This window comes from Mustela putorius, unplaced genomic scaffold (assembly GCF_011764305.1).
Source record: "Mustela putorius furo isolate JIRA1106 unplaced genomic scaffold, ASM1176430v1.1 tig00000580_pilon_pilon_pilon, whole genome shotgun sequence".
NCBI lineage: Eukaryota > Metazoa > Chordata > Mammalia > Carnivora > Mustelidae > Mustela > Mustela putorius.
The window spans coordinates 1,130,041-1,147,808 of record NW_025421423.1 but is presented as its reverse complement, the minus strand read 5'-3'; the positions used below and the strand labels follow the sequence as shown (position 1 = coordinate 1,147,808).

The 17,768-nt window shown below is 39.9% G+C and overlaps 1 protein-coding gene across 9 annotated transcripts in view; it reads left to right on the top strand.

Annotated features, from left to right (window-relative positions):
* RNF38 (ring finger protein 38) overlaps positions 1–17,768 on the top strand; it is a 138,462-nt gene that overhangs the window by 62,691 nt on the left and 58,003 nt on the right. For 5 of the 9 annotated variants that reach the window (XM_013053777.2, XM_013053776.2, XM_013053775.2 and 2 more), the window contains exon 1: positions 12,257–12,359. In XM_013053777.2, coding sequence (XP_012909231.1) covers positions 12,357–12,359 — 3 coding nt within the window. In that variant the 5' untranslated portion in view covers positions 12,257–12,356. Of the gene's footprint in view, positions 1–7,128; positions 7,200–12,256; positions 12,360–17,768 lie in introns of those variants that run through there. The other 4 variants (XM_045081572.1, XM_004747602.3, XM_013053772.2 and 1 more) reach the window with 1 other exon arrangement.

Sequence of the window (17,768 nt, the reverse complement as noted above, 5' to 3'; positions counted from 1 at the left end):
ACCTTCATTTTTATTTTATTTAGTTTTGTCTTCTGTTCAACTTTTTATATTTTATTTTTGTTCAATTTTTTGAGAGATTTATTTATTTGAGAGGGAGAGAGTGAGAGCACATTAAGAGGGGGGCAGTGGGAGAGGGAGAGAATCTGCAGTGGACTTCCTTCTGAGGGTGGAGTCAACACAGGGCTCAATCCCCTGACCCTGAAATGGCCCTGAAATAATGATCTGAGCGGAAATTAAGAGTCGGTTGCTCAACCAACTGAGCCACCCAGGACCCCCCACTTTTGTTTCATTTTGAAAGCATATTTTAGTTATTTATTAAAAGAGAAATACTTTATTTTTTATTTTAAACTGTTAGGCTTTGACCATAGGTTAGTTCCTTGTTGGCAAATGAATACATTAATAAATTCAAGAGTAATTTTTACCTATTTGGGGGGAGGGGCAGAGGTAGAGGGAGAGAGGGAATAATAAGCAAGCTCCACACCCACCTTGTAGCCTGATTCTAGGCTTGATCTCGCAACGCTGAGATCACGACCTGAGCTGAAATCCAGAGTGGGACACTTAATGGACTGAGCCACCCAGGTACTCCAAAAGTAGTTTTTAGAAATATCCCTCTCAGCATAAAGTATTAGATCTGGAAAATTCTTTATGAATAAAAATCTAAACAAGTGCACATTTTACTAATATTTTTATTGAAGTACAGTTGACATACATTGATTTAGTTTCAGGTATATAATTTAATGATTTGACAAGTCTCTATGCTATGCTCTGCTCACAAGTGTAGCTACCATCTGTCACCATACAATGCTGTTACAATGCCACTAACTATATTCTTTGTGCTGTATTTTTCATCCCTTTGACTTTGAAACCTCTGTTTTAATTAAAACCCTCAAATCTTCATTTCTGAGGTCACAGGCAGCTAGCTGTTGAGTCTAGGAAGTTTTAAGAGGAGCCCACTTTATATTTCTGCATTAAATAATGCAAACTCCCATCTCAGATGAATGCACTGAGGAATAATCCTCACAGTGCTCAAAGTGCCACACTTATATTACAACTTAAAGAGCTACCCACCTTTCAAGATAAGTGCATCCTTCACCCAAGTCTGTGTAGTTTGGTTTCGTGGTTTAATGCATCTTGTTTTTTATGTCCAAATTTCAAGGAGTATGCTTAAGTCTCAACAGTGTTTTTCTGCTGATGTTTATATAAGAAGATTGTTGTATTTCACAAACTCAGTATAACCTCCCCCATCTCCCCGAAGCAGTGTGTAGAAGAGTCTCACTTACATTCCAGATATCCTTTTGAGAACTTGTCATTTGGAAAATCATGCTGAGTGTCAACAAAGGGGAATGAGAGTTCCGGATAGGCCTGGGACTAAAGCCATTTTACTGCCTACAAAGAACAGTGGTCTTTGGCAGTGTTTTAAGTGTATTACATTGTAGTATAATTTGCTGTGTGTGTTACTGTGTTTTAATTTCCCCTTTTAGGAAAGGAGTTGTGGTGGGAGGTAAGATCAGACAGGTATAGGTTAGTCAGGTCATGTGGGACCTTGTAGATGTTTAGGTATAAGGGTATAAGGACCTTGGATTTTATTTTGTGTGAGAGGAGGAACCAGAGTTTTCAGAGGAGGAATGACAGGATCTGTCTGAACATTTAAAGGGTCATTCATGCCATTGTATAGAGAACAAATTTGGTGCTGGGGGATGTAAGGGAAGTTCATAGGGAAGGAGTGGAGCTAAGGAGACCAGTTAAGCTATTGCTTCAGTCTAGGCTTTAACTTAGGTAGTAGCAGTGGAGAATATATGAAGTAGTTGTCTTTCAGGCATATTTTGAAAGTGCCAACAGGATTTGCTAATTGATCAAATGTGGGATATGAGTGAAAGAGAGGAGTTGAGGATGATGCCAAGGGTTTTGGCAGAGTAGCTGGTGAATAGTTTTGTCATTTACTGAAACTGGAGGAGGGGTAATTTTGGAGGGGAAGATCAAGAGCTCAATTTAGAGCAAGTTATGTGTGAGATGCTAGTTAGACATCTAAGTGATACTGAGTAGAAAGAAGGATATAGAAATGTAGATTTCCTTGCCATGGGAGGTGGGGGAGTCAGGGTTTGGGGATATAGCCATGGGACTAGTTGGGATCACAAAAGGAGTAAATACAGATAGAAAAGTGAAGTTGGAGGATTAATCTTTGGAACATTCCATAGAAATTGGGGAGATGAAGAGAATCTAGCAAATAGGACTGAGATGTTGGCAGTCAGTAATGTGGGACGTTTCCTTCCGTGAGGCCAAGTGAGGAAAAGGGTTTCAAGGAGAGTAGAATCAAGTGAGTCAGTTGCTGTAAATAGATCAAGAAAAATGAGGACTCAGAATTGAGTACTGGATTTTTTTTTTTCTGGCTTCACACCCATTGAGGAGCTCAGTGGAGGGCTTGAACTCAGAACCCTGAGATCAAGAGCTGAGCTGAGATCAAGAGTCAGCCATTTAACCAACTGAGCCACCCAGGGCCACCTTGACTAATGGATCTCTGGTAGTGTGGTGGTCTCTGGCAACATGGCAAATAGTGTCTTTGCTTTACATCACTACCTACTTCTGTGGATTAAAGCACTAGCTCACATTCTTGGCAGTTGCTCTGAAACTTCTCTACTTCATTTCACTGTTTCACCTTTGACCTCTTTATGTCCCCTAGTTCTAAATGTTGGCTTCATACCCTGACTTTAATCTTCATTTCTTTCCTTTTTTTATTTTTTAAGATTTTTTTTAAGTTTTTTTTTTTCCTTAAAAGATTTTATTTATTTATTTGACAGAGCGAGATCACAGTAGGCAGAGAGGCAGGCAGAGAGAGAGAGAGGGAAGTAGTTTTTTTTTAGAGAGTGATGGAGTGTGTGCACTTGTGCAGTTGCGGGGAGGGTGGTGAGCAGAGGGAGAGAAACTTAAGCTGACTCCCCACTAAGGGGGGATTCTGATGATGTGCTTGATCCTACAATGCTGAGATTGTGACCTGAACTGAAACCAAGAGTCAGATGATCCACTGACTGATCCACCCAGGTGCCCCTAATCTTCATTTCTTTTCTCTTCAGCTTCCTACATTTTTTTTTTTTACTCCCCTCAGGATGTTCCATGTCTCTTTTCCCTTACAAAGTTTCTGATGTGGTTTGTTCTCCTGGGCCCAGCAACTTTTGCTGGCTAAAGTAGGATTTTTTTTTTTTTTAAAGATTTTATTTATTTATTTGACAGAGAGAAATCACAAGTAGATGGAGAGGCAGGCAGAGAGAGAGAGGGAAGCAGGCTCTCCGCTGAGCAGAGAGCCCGATGCGAGACTCAATCCCAGGACTCTGAGATCATGACCCGAGCCGAAGGCAGCGGCTTAACCCACTGAGCCACCCAGGTGCCCTAAAGTAGGATTTTTAACTATTTTTGTTGTGTGTCTTGGACTCCTTTGGTAGTCAGATGAAGTTTATTAGGCCCCTTACCAGGAGAATATTTTTAATTGCATAAAGTAAAATGCATGAGATTACAAAGAAAATAAGTTATGCTGGAACGTGGTTGTCAACAATGAAAGCTAATTTGCAGTAAAAGTATATTTGCCTCTTTATTAATACATTTAGATAACATATTTTAGCAGTGTTCCTAGTAGCTGTCATAAATTCAAAATAGTGGTATGTGTGGAAAAAAAAAATCACAAAACCTCAAAGTATTGATATGTGTGACATTTCCGTGTACATGCAACAACTATTATATGAAAATATATGTGGTTTTTATTACCATTGGAGTCACGAATACTGTCAATATGACTGTGATTTGTTGCTAGATTCGTAAGAGAATGAATTTTTCTATTTGATATTAAATTAATAATAATAAAGATAAAATTTTGTTCCCATAAAAGTCTTGGGTCCCAAGTTAAGAACCCAGAGTGAGAACTGTAATGTTGGTAGCGCAACATTGAATGGGCCACCAGGTGGAAGAACAAGCCAAGTCTGCCTGGAAGCATACTGTCACTTTGGCCCCCTGGCCCCTTCTCTGCCTATGGGTGGCAGGGTAGGTTCTTGAGCCAGAATAATAATTTTGTAAAATGCCTTTGAAAAGAACCAGAAAACTCATTGTAAGCACTGTCACTAACACAATATGTTTGGTTTATTCTCTACTAGATTCTTTCAAGTTTTAAAAATTGGCCCCCTTTTTTTTTCTTTTGCTGCTGTGTACTACTTCTTCTGGTTAGCTTACCCATAGCTGTGTTAAGACCTGTTTTTATTCTTCAGGAATTCAGTTTGAGCAGTCTCTCTACATCTTTGTCTTATGGGGCAGGGACAGCTGGGGAGGGGAAGCTGTAGTTTTGTGCATTCTTTCACTTCTCGGATGCTTCTTTTTTCCAGTAGTAGCGAAGGATTGAATTCTGATATTCGGGACCAGGGGTCAAAGAGAAACCCTGCCCATTTTAAAATTGGTTGTATGTTTTCTTACTGTTGAGTTTTGAGTTGTTGTTTTTTTTTTTAAATTTGGCAGAGAGAGAGAGCACAAGTAGGCAGAGAGTGGGGGGAAGCAGGCTGCCCACTGAGCAGAGAGCCCTATGATGCGGGACTCCATCTTAGGACCCTGAGACTATGATGTGAGTCGAAGGCAGAGGCCCTACCTGCTGAGCCACTCAGGCATCCCAAGTTTTGAGTTCTTAGAATACTTCTAGATACCAGTCCTTTACCAGACATGCATTTTGCAAATATTTTCTACCATTTTTGGCTTTTTGTTTGTATATTTACTCTCTAAACGTCTTTCATAGAGCAGAAGTTAATTTTAACGAAGTCCATCTTACCAATTTTTTTTCTTTCATGGATTATGCTTTTGTTGTTGTACCTAAAAACTGATTGTTAAACCTAAGGTCTCTTGGATTTACTCCTTTGTTATCTTCTGTAAGTTTTATAATTTTGTGTTTTACATTTAGTTCTGTGATCCATCTTGAGTAATATCTGTTGAAGGTTTTTATTTGTTTGTTTATTTTAAAGATTTGGTTATTTGAGAGAGAGACCACAGGCCAGGGGAAGGGGGTAGAGTGAGGGGGAGAAGCAGACTCCCTGCTGAGCAGGGAAGCCAGACATGGGGCTCAGTTCTAGGACTCTGAGATCATGACCTGAGCTGAAGGCAGGCACTTAACTGACTGAGCCACCCAGGTGCTCCTATTTTTAATTTTTTGAGGAGCCCCCATACTGTTTCTGTAGTGACTGTCCCAACTTGCATTCCTACCAACAGTGCATGAGAATTTTCCCCCACATCCTCACCATTTGTTATTTCTTGAGTTTTTGATCTTAGCCATTCTGACATGATTTTCTTTTTATCAGCACATAATAATAATATATAATAAAAATCTACCTTTAAAAGTTACTTCAGTAAGTGTGAAATAAAAAATGTTTAATATTTTAAAAATGTGTCAAAGTTTAGTTGGTAGCATTCTCAGTTGCACATGAAATAGTTGGACATCAGAATATGGTAGGTAGCAGTGGGATATCTTAGGTTTACCAGACCGGTAAAACCACCGTAGGTCTCACTTGGTACCACTTTCTTCAGGAGGATTTAGGACAGAAACTGTAAGTAAGATAGTGAAAGTCCGGGAGCACCTGGCTTGCTCAGTTGGTAAAGCATGGGACTCTTGATCTTGGCGTTTTGAGTTCAAGCCCCACATTGGATATAGAGATTACTGAAAAATAAAATCTTTTTTTTTTTTTTTTTTAAATCTTAAAAAAAGAAAAATAGTGGGAGTCCTTGTCCATGTAGCAGTTCATATTCTCCAAAGTGCTCTTTTGGAAATTTAAATTCAAAAAAATGTTATGCACATTTTGGTGCTGTAGAGAACTCCAAAGGCATAGTTTCCAGGGTCCTCTGCAAGGGACATGCCTTCATTACATGTCACCAGACCCAGAGAAGCTCAAAACCTGACTTCCTACTAAGTGTCTGTTGTACTTCTAGTCCAGATGCAGCTTACTAGTTTGGCAATTTCCATCATAAGCAATGTTCCCAAGTCATGTATGTGGCATATTGTTTTAATCAGGTTAACAGGGATTATCCCTAAGTCAAATTCTCATGCTTGAGGAGAAGTGATTTTGCTCACCCGAGGTAGATAGTCATGCCTGCTAACTTTTTATTTGTAGTTTTTGTTTTGGCTATCTTTCAAAAGGGTTTTCTTACTCCAAGATTATATTTCAAGTCCTTATTTTCCTTTTTTTTTTTAGTCTGCATTTTCTTTTAAAACTGACTTCCTGTTTTTTTATATTTGCCTATATCTTTGAGCCACCGTTTTCTATATGGTATGACATAAGAACCAAAACTTTTTCAAATGACTGATTAGTTGTTTTAATCATTTATTGTATAAACATTTATTTTCCGATTAGTTAGAAATATCACTATTAAAAACAGTTACTATTAGGAGATAGTTCTTCAAATTAACAAATACGTCTATTAAAATACATACTTTTAAGGCAGTAACTTATTTGTAATCTTATATGATTGTGTATTAGATTGTATTATCTGTATACTAAGAATTTATAGGGTAATCTTTTTTCCTCAGAGAAAGTTTGTGTAGTCTGAAGAGGGGTATATATCTTTCTTACTTATTTCTTTCTTTCTTTTTTTTTTTTTTAAGATTTTACTTATTTATTTGAGTGAGAAAGAGAGAGAGAGCACATGAAAGAGGAGAAGATCCTAGAGGGAGAGGCTGACTCCCTGTGGAGCTGGGAGTCCGATGTGGGAATCCATCCCCAGACTCAGGATCATGACCTGAGCCGAAGGCAGTTGCTTAACCAGCTGAGCCACCCAGGCACCCTCTAGAAAGGTTTGCCTTATTAAAAGCTGTTATGTTGATTTAGGTGGCCTTTGAAAGCTAAACTGCTCAGTATAGTAGAAAATGGTGAATAAGGAGTTTGAACAACGAGAGCTAGTTTCAGACCCACTTCACTGACTACTACTTTGTTCAAGTCAACCTCTCTGTTTTGTTTTGCTTAATTAAACTGCGTGAACAATAATCCCTATCCAGCCTACTTGTGAATATTGTTGAGGATTAGATGGGATAATAGATATAAAAGCACCTTTAATTGGAAAAACAGTTTAAATGTGAGGACTTACTGCATCTTAACTTTTCCTCCCTTTTTCTTGTAGGTAGTGTTGGTGCTTCTTTTCAGTGCCAGTCCATCCATCACGACCACATTTGTCATGATGACAGTGACAAGGTGAGGTCTGTGTTGATGTCTATCATGGTGAAAATGCATGCTGCCCGTTATTGTTGGATTCATTTGCATAACTGTGGACATAGGGCCAGGAGGGTGTGTACAATGTTGAAATCCAGGGCCTTCCTGGTTTATGTGTCATATTATTAGACTCTTCCAGAATACTTGAGCATAATTTTGAGGTGGTGGGCTGGACTCTTGATAAACTCTTCATTTTCTTTTTTTTAAAGATTTTATTTATTTTTATTGGACAGAGAGAAAGAGAGACCACAAGTAGGCAGAGAGGCAGGCACAGAGAGAGGGGGAAGCAGGCTCCCTGCTGAGCAGAGAGCCCGATGCGGGGCTCGATCCCAGGACCCTGAGATCATGACCTGAGCTGAAGGCAGAGGCTTAACCCGCTGAGCCACCCAGGCGCCCCATAAACTCTTCATTTTTTTACCCTTTGTTTCCGTCACTCTGCTTCCTCTTTTCTTGCACAGATTGAGAGGATTATCTTAGTATATGAACAGGTGCTCCCAACACTGCTAATTATCTCAGGAATTTATGTCTGTTTGTAGATTGAAATATCTTAGCCATTTCAGTTTGGTTTGTTTTTGTAGTTGATTGTGTTTGGTTATGCTTCTCATACTTTTTTCCTCTATATCCAAAACCCAATTTAATGGCGAGGATTGAGAACAGAACCTGTTTGTTTCATGCCAAAGAAACCTGCTTTGGGCCCCCTTTTTTTGGTTTGTTTTTAAAATCAGGTCTAAACCGTTGGTAGTTTTGTTTCATTTTGGTGTTTTGTTTCTTCTCTAAAGAAATCTGGTCTTGGGGGCTTTCCAGTACTCATCAGCGCCCTTGATGGCCCAGCCCTTGGAGTAGATACTAATGTGGGCTTGGTACTTGGAACATCTGGCTGCTGATGTTGGATGGGCTTAAATTTAGTCTTTTCCATCATCAGTTTCCAGTGGCTTCCCTCCCATTTCCTGTGTCTTACATGCAGGAATGTATCACTCCCTTGGTAGTTTTCCCAGGCAGACCAATCCAAGTGATCCTTTTCTCTGCTGTTTTAATCAAGAGCCTCCTCCCTCATCCTGTTGGAGCTAGATCAAGAAGTTGGTTGGTCATTGGGATTTTCCAAATGGCTTTCTTTGTTCTGTGCATTGATCTCTCTGTCTTTGTGAGTTTTGCTCAGACAGATTTCAGTCTGTTTACAGAGAGAGGTATGCTTTTAGCATTCCAGAGTCTCTTTTATTATTACAGTAATCCAGAGGCATGGATTTAACTTTTAACTTATTTTAGAAGCAAGCCACTGAAAGAGACTATACTAGACTATACAGTTGGTGCTGTAAAATTCAGTATACTCCAGATTGTAGATGTGAGCATTGGAAAACGAAAGATGATGGCAGGAAAGACAGAATCGCTTTAGGCCCTTAATATTGCATACATTTGTGCTTTGTAATTGTGAAGATGTTTTTGAGTTAAGTTTTCTTTCCCCTGCTTAGTATAATATGCCTTTCTCCATTTGTTCATTTGTGGTGGTGATGCCAGACTGTGCTCTGTTCTGTCTCCAGGTTCAAGGGTCTGGAGATGAGCTTTCTATCCACCTCTACGAAAAACTTGGCAGCTACTTTAAAGTGTATTTGCTTCTAATTTCTGAATATTTGTATGACCAGTTTTGTGCTTTTAGGAGATGAGATTTTTTTCCAGAATATGTGGGAAGGGGGAAGAGAACTTAAGGACTTTGGTCACTTGATCAGCCCAGTTCTCAAAGAATTGTGAGAAACTGCTCTTCCCTTTCCTGCTTGGAGTGTGTATACTAACGATTGTTTCCCAGAGAGAAATGGAGAGAATGGATTTGTCTTTTTTTCTTTTAAAGATTTTATTTATTCATTTGACACAGAGAGAGAGAGAGAGATCACAAGCAGGCAGAGAGGTAGGCAGAGAGAGAGGAAGAAGCAGGCTCCCTGCTGTGCAGAGAGCCCGATGTGGGGCTCGATCCCAGGACCCTGAGATCATGACCTGAGCTGAAGGCAGAGGCTTAACCTGCTGAGCCACCCAGGCGTCCCTGGATTTGTCTTTTGACTATGTATTTATACCCAGCTGGTTCAGTCAAATGTATTGATTGGCATCTATGTGAGTAGGCACTTAGGAAACAGATATCAGAATACAAAACAAAGACTGCTGTTTTTCATGAGTATACAGTCCAGCTGGTGAGCAGACAATAAAAATAAACAATATGTAAATAATAGACTATGTTAGAATAAGTGCAGTGGATTAAAGAAAATGTACAGCAGAATAAGGGGGATGAGAACCACAAAGAGTTGGATAGTATAGAATGCAGCTTTGAATGGGATTATCAGGCATTATTCTGGGGAGGAAAATAGTGTGCTTAAAAGTCAGATCTGTATGTTTGCCACAGCTGCTGACTTGTTTCTGTAACAAATCGTTTCGGAAAACCAAAAATGAACCTGCTACCCAATACATACCGCTTGAATGTGTGTGCAGACATAGACACACATACATTCTCTCACTTTGAGAATTGAAGGGATTATAGGCAGAGCCAATTCAATCCTCTCTTTGAAATAAACTTGGAAGCTGTGACCCTACTGGAAGAAATGACCTGTTTAGGAGTCACCCTGTAGTGCTGGGTCTAGAACACATCTTCTGTCCCCTGTACCATTCATGTAAAATATTTGCTTAGCTATTCTGATTGTACAGACTGTCAAAACACATGTTGATGCCTTGCTTAGTATCCCCGCTTAACTTTCAGGCATGATCCATTTCTCAGGTCTTCTGGGAGCCAAAGGTGATTTTTCTTAAAAGCTGCCTCAATTTAACTAATCTGTGTGTGACTGGGGATGGAACCAAGGGTGAGATAAATTACAATTTTTTAAAAAAGATTTTATTTATTTACTTGTAAGAGAGAGAGAGCACAAGCAGGAGAGAAGTAGTAGGCTCCCCGTTGAGCAGAGAGCCATAAAGGGGGTGGGGGTGGAAATCCCAGGACTCTGGGATCATGACCTGAGCCCCACGCAGACACTTAACCAGTTGAGCCACCCAGGTGTCCCGAGATTAATTAATTTGTAGTCTCAATGGTACACTTCCCCAGAGTGGCCTGGAACACTTCCAGGAAGGCTGGTCACTAGAGATGGAGAAATGGGAGAATTCTTTCTAAATTGGCATGTATGTGAACAGAGCTACTCAGAGCAGAAGTCTTTTCTAGACAAAACTTTCTTGTGCTAGCCTTAGGGTCCATTTGTCATGGAAGGAGGCACCAGTCCAGCTTGTGTACAGATAATGCCATGCAGACTGCTTTTAGGGAAGGTAGGAAATGTGTTACTGGTTTTTCTTTCATGACTGTATATGAATCTTGATCTTCACATTTTTTAGTTTTTTTTTTTTAAAGTTACATGTTGATTATAAAAAGATATGTGGCTCTAGTTTTAACCCCTCTACCCAGAAGTAACAATTGGAATTTAGTAATAACAATAGTAATTGAAGTTATATTTGTATAAAATATTTTTCATTTTTGTTAGTAGTGGCTATTAGTATATTCAGAGTTGTACAACTATCTCCACCATCTAATTTTAGAACAGTTTTAATATTCCTCACTCAAAAACCCATACCCATTAGCAGTCACTGTCCATTATTCCTTCTGTCAGCTCCTGGCAACCACTGATCTTTATGTTTTAATGGATTTGTCTATTCTGCACATTTATATGTGGAATCATGTAATATGTGGCCTTTGTGTCTCTGGCTTCTCTCACTTAGCATGATGATTTCAAGATTTGTCTATGTCGTAGCATGAATCACTCTTCTATTCTTTTTTATGGGTGAACAATATTCGATTGTGTGCATCTAACACATTTTATTTCTACAGTCACAAGTTGATAAATCTGTTTTCTTATTTTGGTTCTTACGAATAACACTGCTAGGAACATTTTTTGTGTAAGTACATTTTTGTTCATTTGGTCACAGGATATATGTTTACATTTTGAAGGTCTACTAAACTGTTTTGCAAAGTGGCTGCACCATTGTGCATTCCAGCACATGCATGAGGGTTCCACTTTATTCACATCTGCATGTTTACATCCAGTACTCTCCAGTAGTCTTTCAGATTGTAGCCGTTGTATACAATGTGCGACATCTCAGTGGTTGTTCATAATGGATGTGTTTTAATTTCCATTTCTCTAATGACTAAGTATGCTGAGGATTTTTTTGTATGTTCAGTGGCCATTCCAAATCTTATGGTCAGTTTAAAAAAATGTCAGTTACAGAGCTCTTTCAGGGGCGCCTGGGTGGCTCAGTGGGTTAGGGCCTCTCCCTTCTGCTTGGGTCATGATCCCAGGGTCCTGGGATTGAGCCCCACGTGGGGCTCTATGCTCTGCAGGGAGCCTGCTTCCTCTTCTCTCTCTGCCTGTCTCTCTGCCTACTTCTGATCTCTGTCAAATAAATGAATAAAATAAAATCTTAAAAAAAAAAAGCTCTTTTATTTTTGGAGATTTTATTTTTTTAAGCACAGGGGCAAGAACAATACACGGAGATAGATTATTTCATAAGAAAACTCACTGTCTGCATTCTCTTCATGGTTAAAATAAAACTAAATTGCTCTGATTATCTATGACTATGTGACTAATGACCCTAAAGTTGATTTGGTATAGAACACTTGTATCTTTCACGATTCTGGGGTTTCCTGTGCTCAGCTAGGTAGCTCTTGCTTCGGGTTTTCTTATATGGTTGCAGTCAGATGGAGGCTGAGGCTGGGGTCATCTTGAAGTTCTCAATCGCATGTTAGATGGTTGATGCTGGTTGTCAGCTGGTACTTCAACTGGTACCCTTGGCCTGAGCACCTAAATGTAGTGTGGGCTTCCTCACAGCTTGGCAGCTTGATTGCAAGAGTGACTGCAACAAGAGGACCAGACAGATGCTGTTACGGCCTTTTATGACCTAGCTTAGAAGTCACAAAGCATCACTTCCAGCATAGTCACGGGCCTGCCCAAATTCAAGAGGTGGGAACCTCAGTCTCACCACTGGGGAGTAATGTCAACATAAGAAGAAGAGAATGAAGGGTGGGAGAATTTACTATGTATGGTCATCTTGGGAAATATAATCTGCATACTATATATACTTGAACATCAGTTAAAATGGCTGCATAATGTTCTACCATAAGGATACATGGTAATTTATTTAATCTGCCTTTAATTGTAGAGTTTTAGGTCCTTTTAGAAAGCTATTATGCATTTATTCATACAGTGTATATTTATTAAGTGCCTACTATGTGCCAGACACTGTTGAGTCACCAAGATAGAGTGATGAAAAGACTAGCAACGAAAGTTCTTGTTCTTCTGGTTCTTATATTTTTGTGAAAAGGGCAGAAAATGGACTGCATATGTAAATCAGTAAATAATCAGATATTCTTAAGTGCTGAACAATTAATTGGCCAGTTGGCTACTCTGGGTGTTAGTGAAGGCCTTTAAGAAGGTGACACTTGGGGCACCTGGTAGCTCAGTTGGTTAAGTATCTGCCTTCAGCTCAGGTCATGATCTTAGGGTCCTGGGATAGAGCTCTGGTTGGGCTCCCTGCTCAGCGGGGAGTCTGCTTTTCCCTCTCCCCCTCCACCTTACTTGTGTGTGTGGGTTCTCTCTCTCTCTCTCTCTCTCTCAAATTAAAATCTTAATAAAGAAGAAGAAGAAGAAGGCAACACTTAAGCTAAGGTCCGAATAATAGGAAGTAACAAGTTGTAAAAATTTGGGTCATGAGGGGAACATCCTAGGGAGAGGAAAGGGCTAGTGCGAAGGCCCTGGGGCTAGAAAGATGTCCAAACAGAAGGAAGGCTGATGTGTACCAGCAAGGTTAATGAGGGTGGAAGTGGTATGAGATGAGGCTGAAGAGATAGGCACAGGACAGGTCATGTAGAAAATTTGGTAAGCCAGGGAAGGTTTAGTTTTTGTTCTGCCTGTTTATATGAAGCCTTTGGAAGGTTTTAAGCGAAGGAATGACATGGTCAGGTTTTTATTTTTAAACATTCCTTTTGCTGCTGTGATGAGATTTTTTTTGAACTGTGGTAAAAATACATCTAGAATATACCATTTTAATCATATTAGGTCTGATACAGTTCAGTAGTGTTAAGTACATTTACATTGTTGTGCAGCCAATCTCCAGAGCTCTCTTACTTGTAAATGGACACTTTTTGTATCCATTAAATAGTAACCCCTTGTTTTCTCCTGCACAGCCCCTGGCGACTACCATTGTCCTTTCTGTCTATGAATTTGGGTGCTCTGTGTACCTCATATAAATGGAGTCATAAAATATTTGTATTTCTGTTTTAAGATTTATTCATTTGAGAGAGCGCTGGAGCATGCGCAGGGGGAGGGGCAAAGGGAGAGAATCTCAAGCAGACTCCCCTCACAACCGGGAGATCATTGCCGGAGCTGCAACCAAGAGTACGGTGCTCTTCAGACTGAGCCACCCAGGTGCCCCATATTTGTCTTTTTGTGACTGGCTTATTTCACTTGGTGTTGTCAAGGTTCGTTCTTGTTGTTGCATGAATGTTGGAATTTCTTTATTTTATTTTATTTATTTATTTGACAGAGATCACAAGTAGGCAGAGAGGCAGGCAGAGAGAGAGGAGGAAGCAGGCTCCCCCCTGGCAGAGAGCCTGGTGAGGGGCTTGATCCCAGGACTCCGGGATCATGACCTGAGCCGAAGGCAGAGGCTTTAACTCACTGAGCCACCAAGGCTCCCTGGAATTTCTTTACTTTTAAAGGCTGAGTAACATTCCATTGTATGTATGCAGCACATTTTATCTATTCTTTCATCTGTGAATGGATACTTGGGTTGCTTCCACATTTTGGCTTTTGTGAATAATGCTACTAGGAACATAGGTACACAAATCTCTCTTAGAAACTCTGCTTTCAATTCTTTTGGGTATATACCCAGAAGTGGAATTGCTGCATCATTTATATTTTTAGAGTTTTGAGGAACTGCTATACTGTTTTCCAAAGTGGCTGTACCAGTTTACATTTCACATCCTTGCCAACACTTGTTATTTTCTGTTGTTACTGTGTTTAATAGTAGCCATCCTATTGGGTGTGAGGTCATACATCATTGTGGTTTTGATTTGCCTTGTCCTACTGATTAGTGATGCTGAGCATCTTTTCATGTGCTTATTGGTCATTTATCTTCTTTGGAGAAATGTCTGTTCAAGATCTTTGCCTGCCCCCTCCCCCCCCCTTCAGAGAGAGTACACAAGCAAGTTGTGGGGGTTGGGGAGACAGAGGGAGAGAGAATTTTAAGCAGGCTCCATGCTCAGTGTGGAGCCCAGTGCCGGGCTCGCATGACCTCAGACAGAGTCAGATGCTCAACCGACTAAGGCACTGAAGGGCCTCAACCTTTGCCCATTTTAAAATTAGTTTTTTAAAATTAATTATTTTTATTAACATATAATGTATTATTTCCCCCGGGGTACAGGTCTGTGAATGGTCAGGCTTACACATTTCACAGCACTCACTGGAACACATACCCTCCCCAGACTCCATAACTCAACCATCCTCTCCCTCCCCCCCACCCCCCAGCAACCCTCAGTTTGTTTTGTTAGATTAAGAGTCTTCTGGTTTGTCTCCCTCCTGATCCCATCTTGTTTCATTTTTTCCTTCCCTACACCCTAGCCCCCCCATCTTGCCTCTCAAATTCCTCATATCAGAGAGATTGGTTTTTGTTTGATTGTAGGAGTTCTTTATGTATTCTCTATATAACCCCTTATCAGACAGATGATTTGCAAATACTTTCTCCCATTTTAGAGGTTGCCTTTTTACTCTATTGGTTGTGTCCTTTGCACAAAAGTTCTCATTTTGGGGGTTGCCTGGGTAGTTCAGTCAGTTAAGCATCTGACTCTTGGTTTCAGCTCAGGTAATGATCTCATGGGTTATGGATTGAGCCCAGCTTCGGGCTCCCTCTCAGCAGAGAGTTGACTGGGGGTTCTCTCCCTCTACCCTTTTCCCTCCTTGGGTGCTCATCTTTTTCTCTTACTGCCTGCGCTTTGATGTCATAGCCAAGAAATTATTGCCAAACCCAATCTCATGAAGGTTTTCCCCTATGTTTTTACCTTTAAAGTTCTATAGTTTCAGTTCTTAAGTTTGTATCCTTCACTTATTTGAGTTAATTTTTGTGTAATAGGGTATGGTAAGTTGATTTTGCATTTGGGTATCTAGTTTTCCCAACACCATTGCTGAAAAGAGTGTTCTTTTCCCATTGAATTGTCTTGGGACCCTTTTGACCCTTTGAGGCTTGAGCATGTATGCAGGGATTTATTTCTGAGCTCTCTCTTCTGTTCAATTGATCTATGTATCTGTCCTTATGTTGGTACCATAGTGTTTTGATTATTGTAGCTATGTAATAAATTTTGAATGATGTATTCCTTGAGCCTGGATTACTAGAGTAGAATTGAATCAAAGGATTCGAGCAATTTTTTCAGCCTTTGTCTTTTTTGGTATATTTTTTCACACATATGCATCAGTTTATGCTTCCATATGAGAATGCTTGTCTCACTTCCTTTTCACATTGAAAGCATCCATAATGTCAAGTTACTTTGTGAATGATTGTTGAAAAATGCTTTCTAATTGTTTTAATGAGTATTTCTGTGATTACCACTGAGATTGTAGAACTCTTTATATGTTCATTTGTTCCTTAGTCACTTACTGCTTTTTTAAAAATTTGTCTTTTCACATAATTTTCTCTTCTTTTGGGATATTCCCGTTTTCCTGTCAATTTGTATAGGAACATTAATCATCTGTCATTCGCAAAAATTTCTAAGCTTTTAGTTTTTAAAAAAAATTTTTATTTATTTATTTGACAGACAAGTAGGTAGAGAGGCAGGCAGAGACAGAGAGAGAAGGAACTTGCAGGCTCTCCGCTGAGCTGAGCAGAGAGCCTGATGCGGGGCTCGATCCCAGGACCCTGGGATCACGACCTGAGCGGAAGGCAGAGGCTTTAATGCACTGAGCCACCCAGGCGCCCCCCGAGCTTTTAATTTTTAATGAAGTGTTTTCCCCATTCAGAAATTTAAAATTATTTTGGGAACAAGTCTATTGGTATAGTCCTTTGAAATGTATTTATTGCATAGACTTTTGGGAAATCTGTCTCCAGAATATCTTCAGATATTTCCCTACATTTTCCTAAAGTTTTAGAATTTTGTATTACACTTTCTGAGCTATATGATATTATGTGATGCACTGTGTTTTTAAAGAGATTCTCTCTGCCTTACTGTGCAAAAGTACTTTACCATGCTGTGGAATATCTGAGGTGATTAAAAATACATTGTGACGATAGGTATTTGAGATTATTGTTATGTGGCATTCTTATCTTGACTTTGGATATGTCATTGCCTGCTAAATTTAATTTGTTTTTATAAAACACCGTAATAGGAACAAGTAATCAGAGGAGAGAGAAATAAACTTCTGGGGGAGCTTAAATTTTATATTTGCTCTTTGAAGGTTGTCCTGCTTTAAGGGTTTTTATTTAAGGTGCTCACTTCTGTTTTGTGTGAATCTGCTCAGGTAACGCACTTTCTTCTTTAACGTGAAGTGAGGAAAAGGCCTCTTGAATGTGGCTTGGGCCAGAGGGTACAGGGTTTGCAGAGATGTGCCGTGTATCACAATGCCTGTGCAAAACTACCCTGGTTAGTTGGTGTCTTCAGTGTATGTCATCAATGGATGCTACCAGGAGGACACTGGCATTTTCAGTGAGCTGGTCACATTTCATGAATGCAGGGTAGAATTCAGTAGCGGGGGGGGGGGGCATCATCCATGTAGGGTATCAACTATGCAGTCACATGAGCTCCACCAGCATTCCCTGCGGGAAATTCTGTTTTCCATTAAACATGGTGAAAGGTACAAGATAATCTTGTGTTTTGATCTGTTTAGAGAACATTCTCATATGTTTCTTTCATCTTGACCAAAGTGAAGGTGCTAGTTGTCTGTCTGCTTTTCTATTTCTCAGCCAGTGCCTATATTATGATTTATTTTCTTGAAGCACTTACTTAAGTATGGTCCATGTTTACTGGCTTTTGGGGTCATATTTTACTTCAGTGTCTAATTATTAATGATTTGAGTCCTTGTTACTTTTAGCTGCAGATGACCAGCTTTAGCGGACCTTCCTCTCCAGGTGTTCCTGGGACGCCATAGGTATCTTTTCTGGTGGCTGCTTGCCCTCCTAGCTAGCCCTTTGACTCAGGACCTGGTGGTCACCACCTTTTCTAAGTGCTGCTACTCTCACTAGTGTCACTTTGTCTCCAGTTTGGGCTCACTTCCTAGGCTGTTGGATTTAATAAGACCATAGTAAAGGGTTTTAATAGGGAATTAAAACAAAGAGAATTTAAAGCTGGTTATGAAATATGACTGTTCTCTGAGTATCCTGGCCCAAGTCTTGTTTTCAGGGCTTCTTGCCCTAGTTCTTGGCCTACTGCAGAGAATGAGTTAGCCTATCTTTCTTCAGGGGATGCCCATAAACACTTCTGTTTCTTCTTCAGAGTTGACTCCTATCATTTACTGTTGGAGTTAAACTTGGCGCAGCTTTTTAGAAGGCAATTCA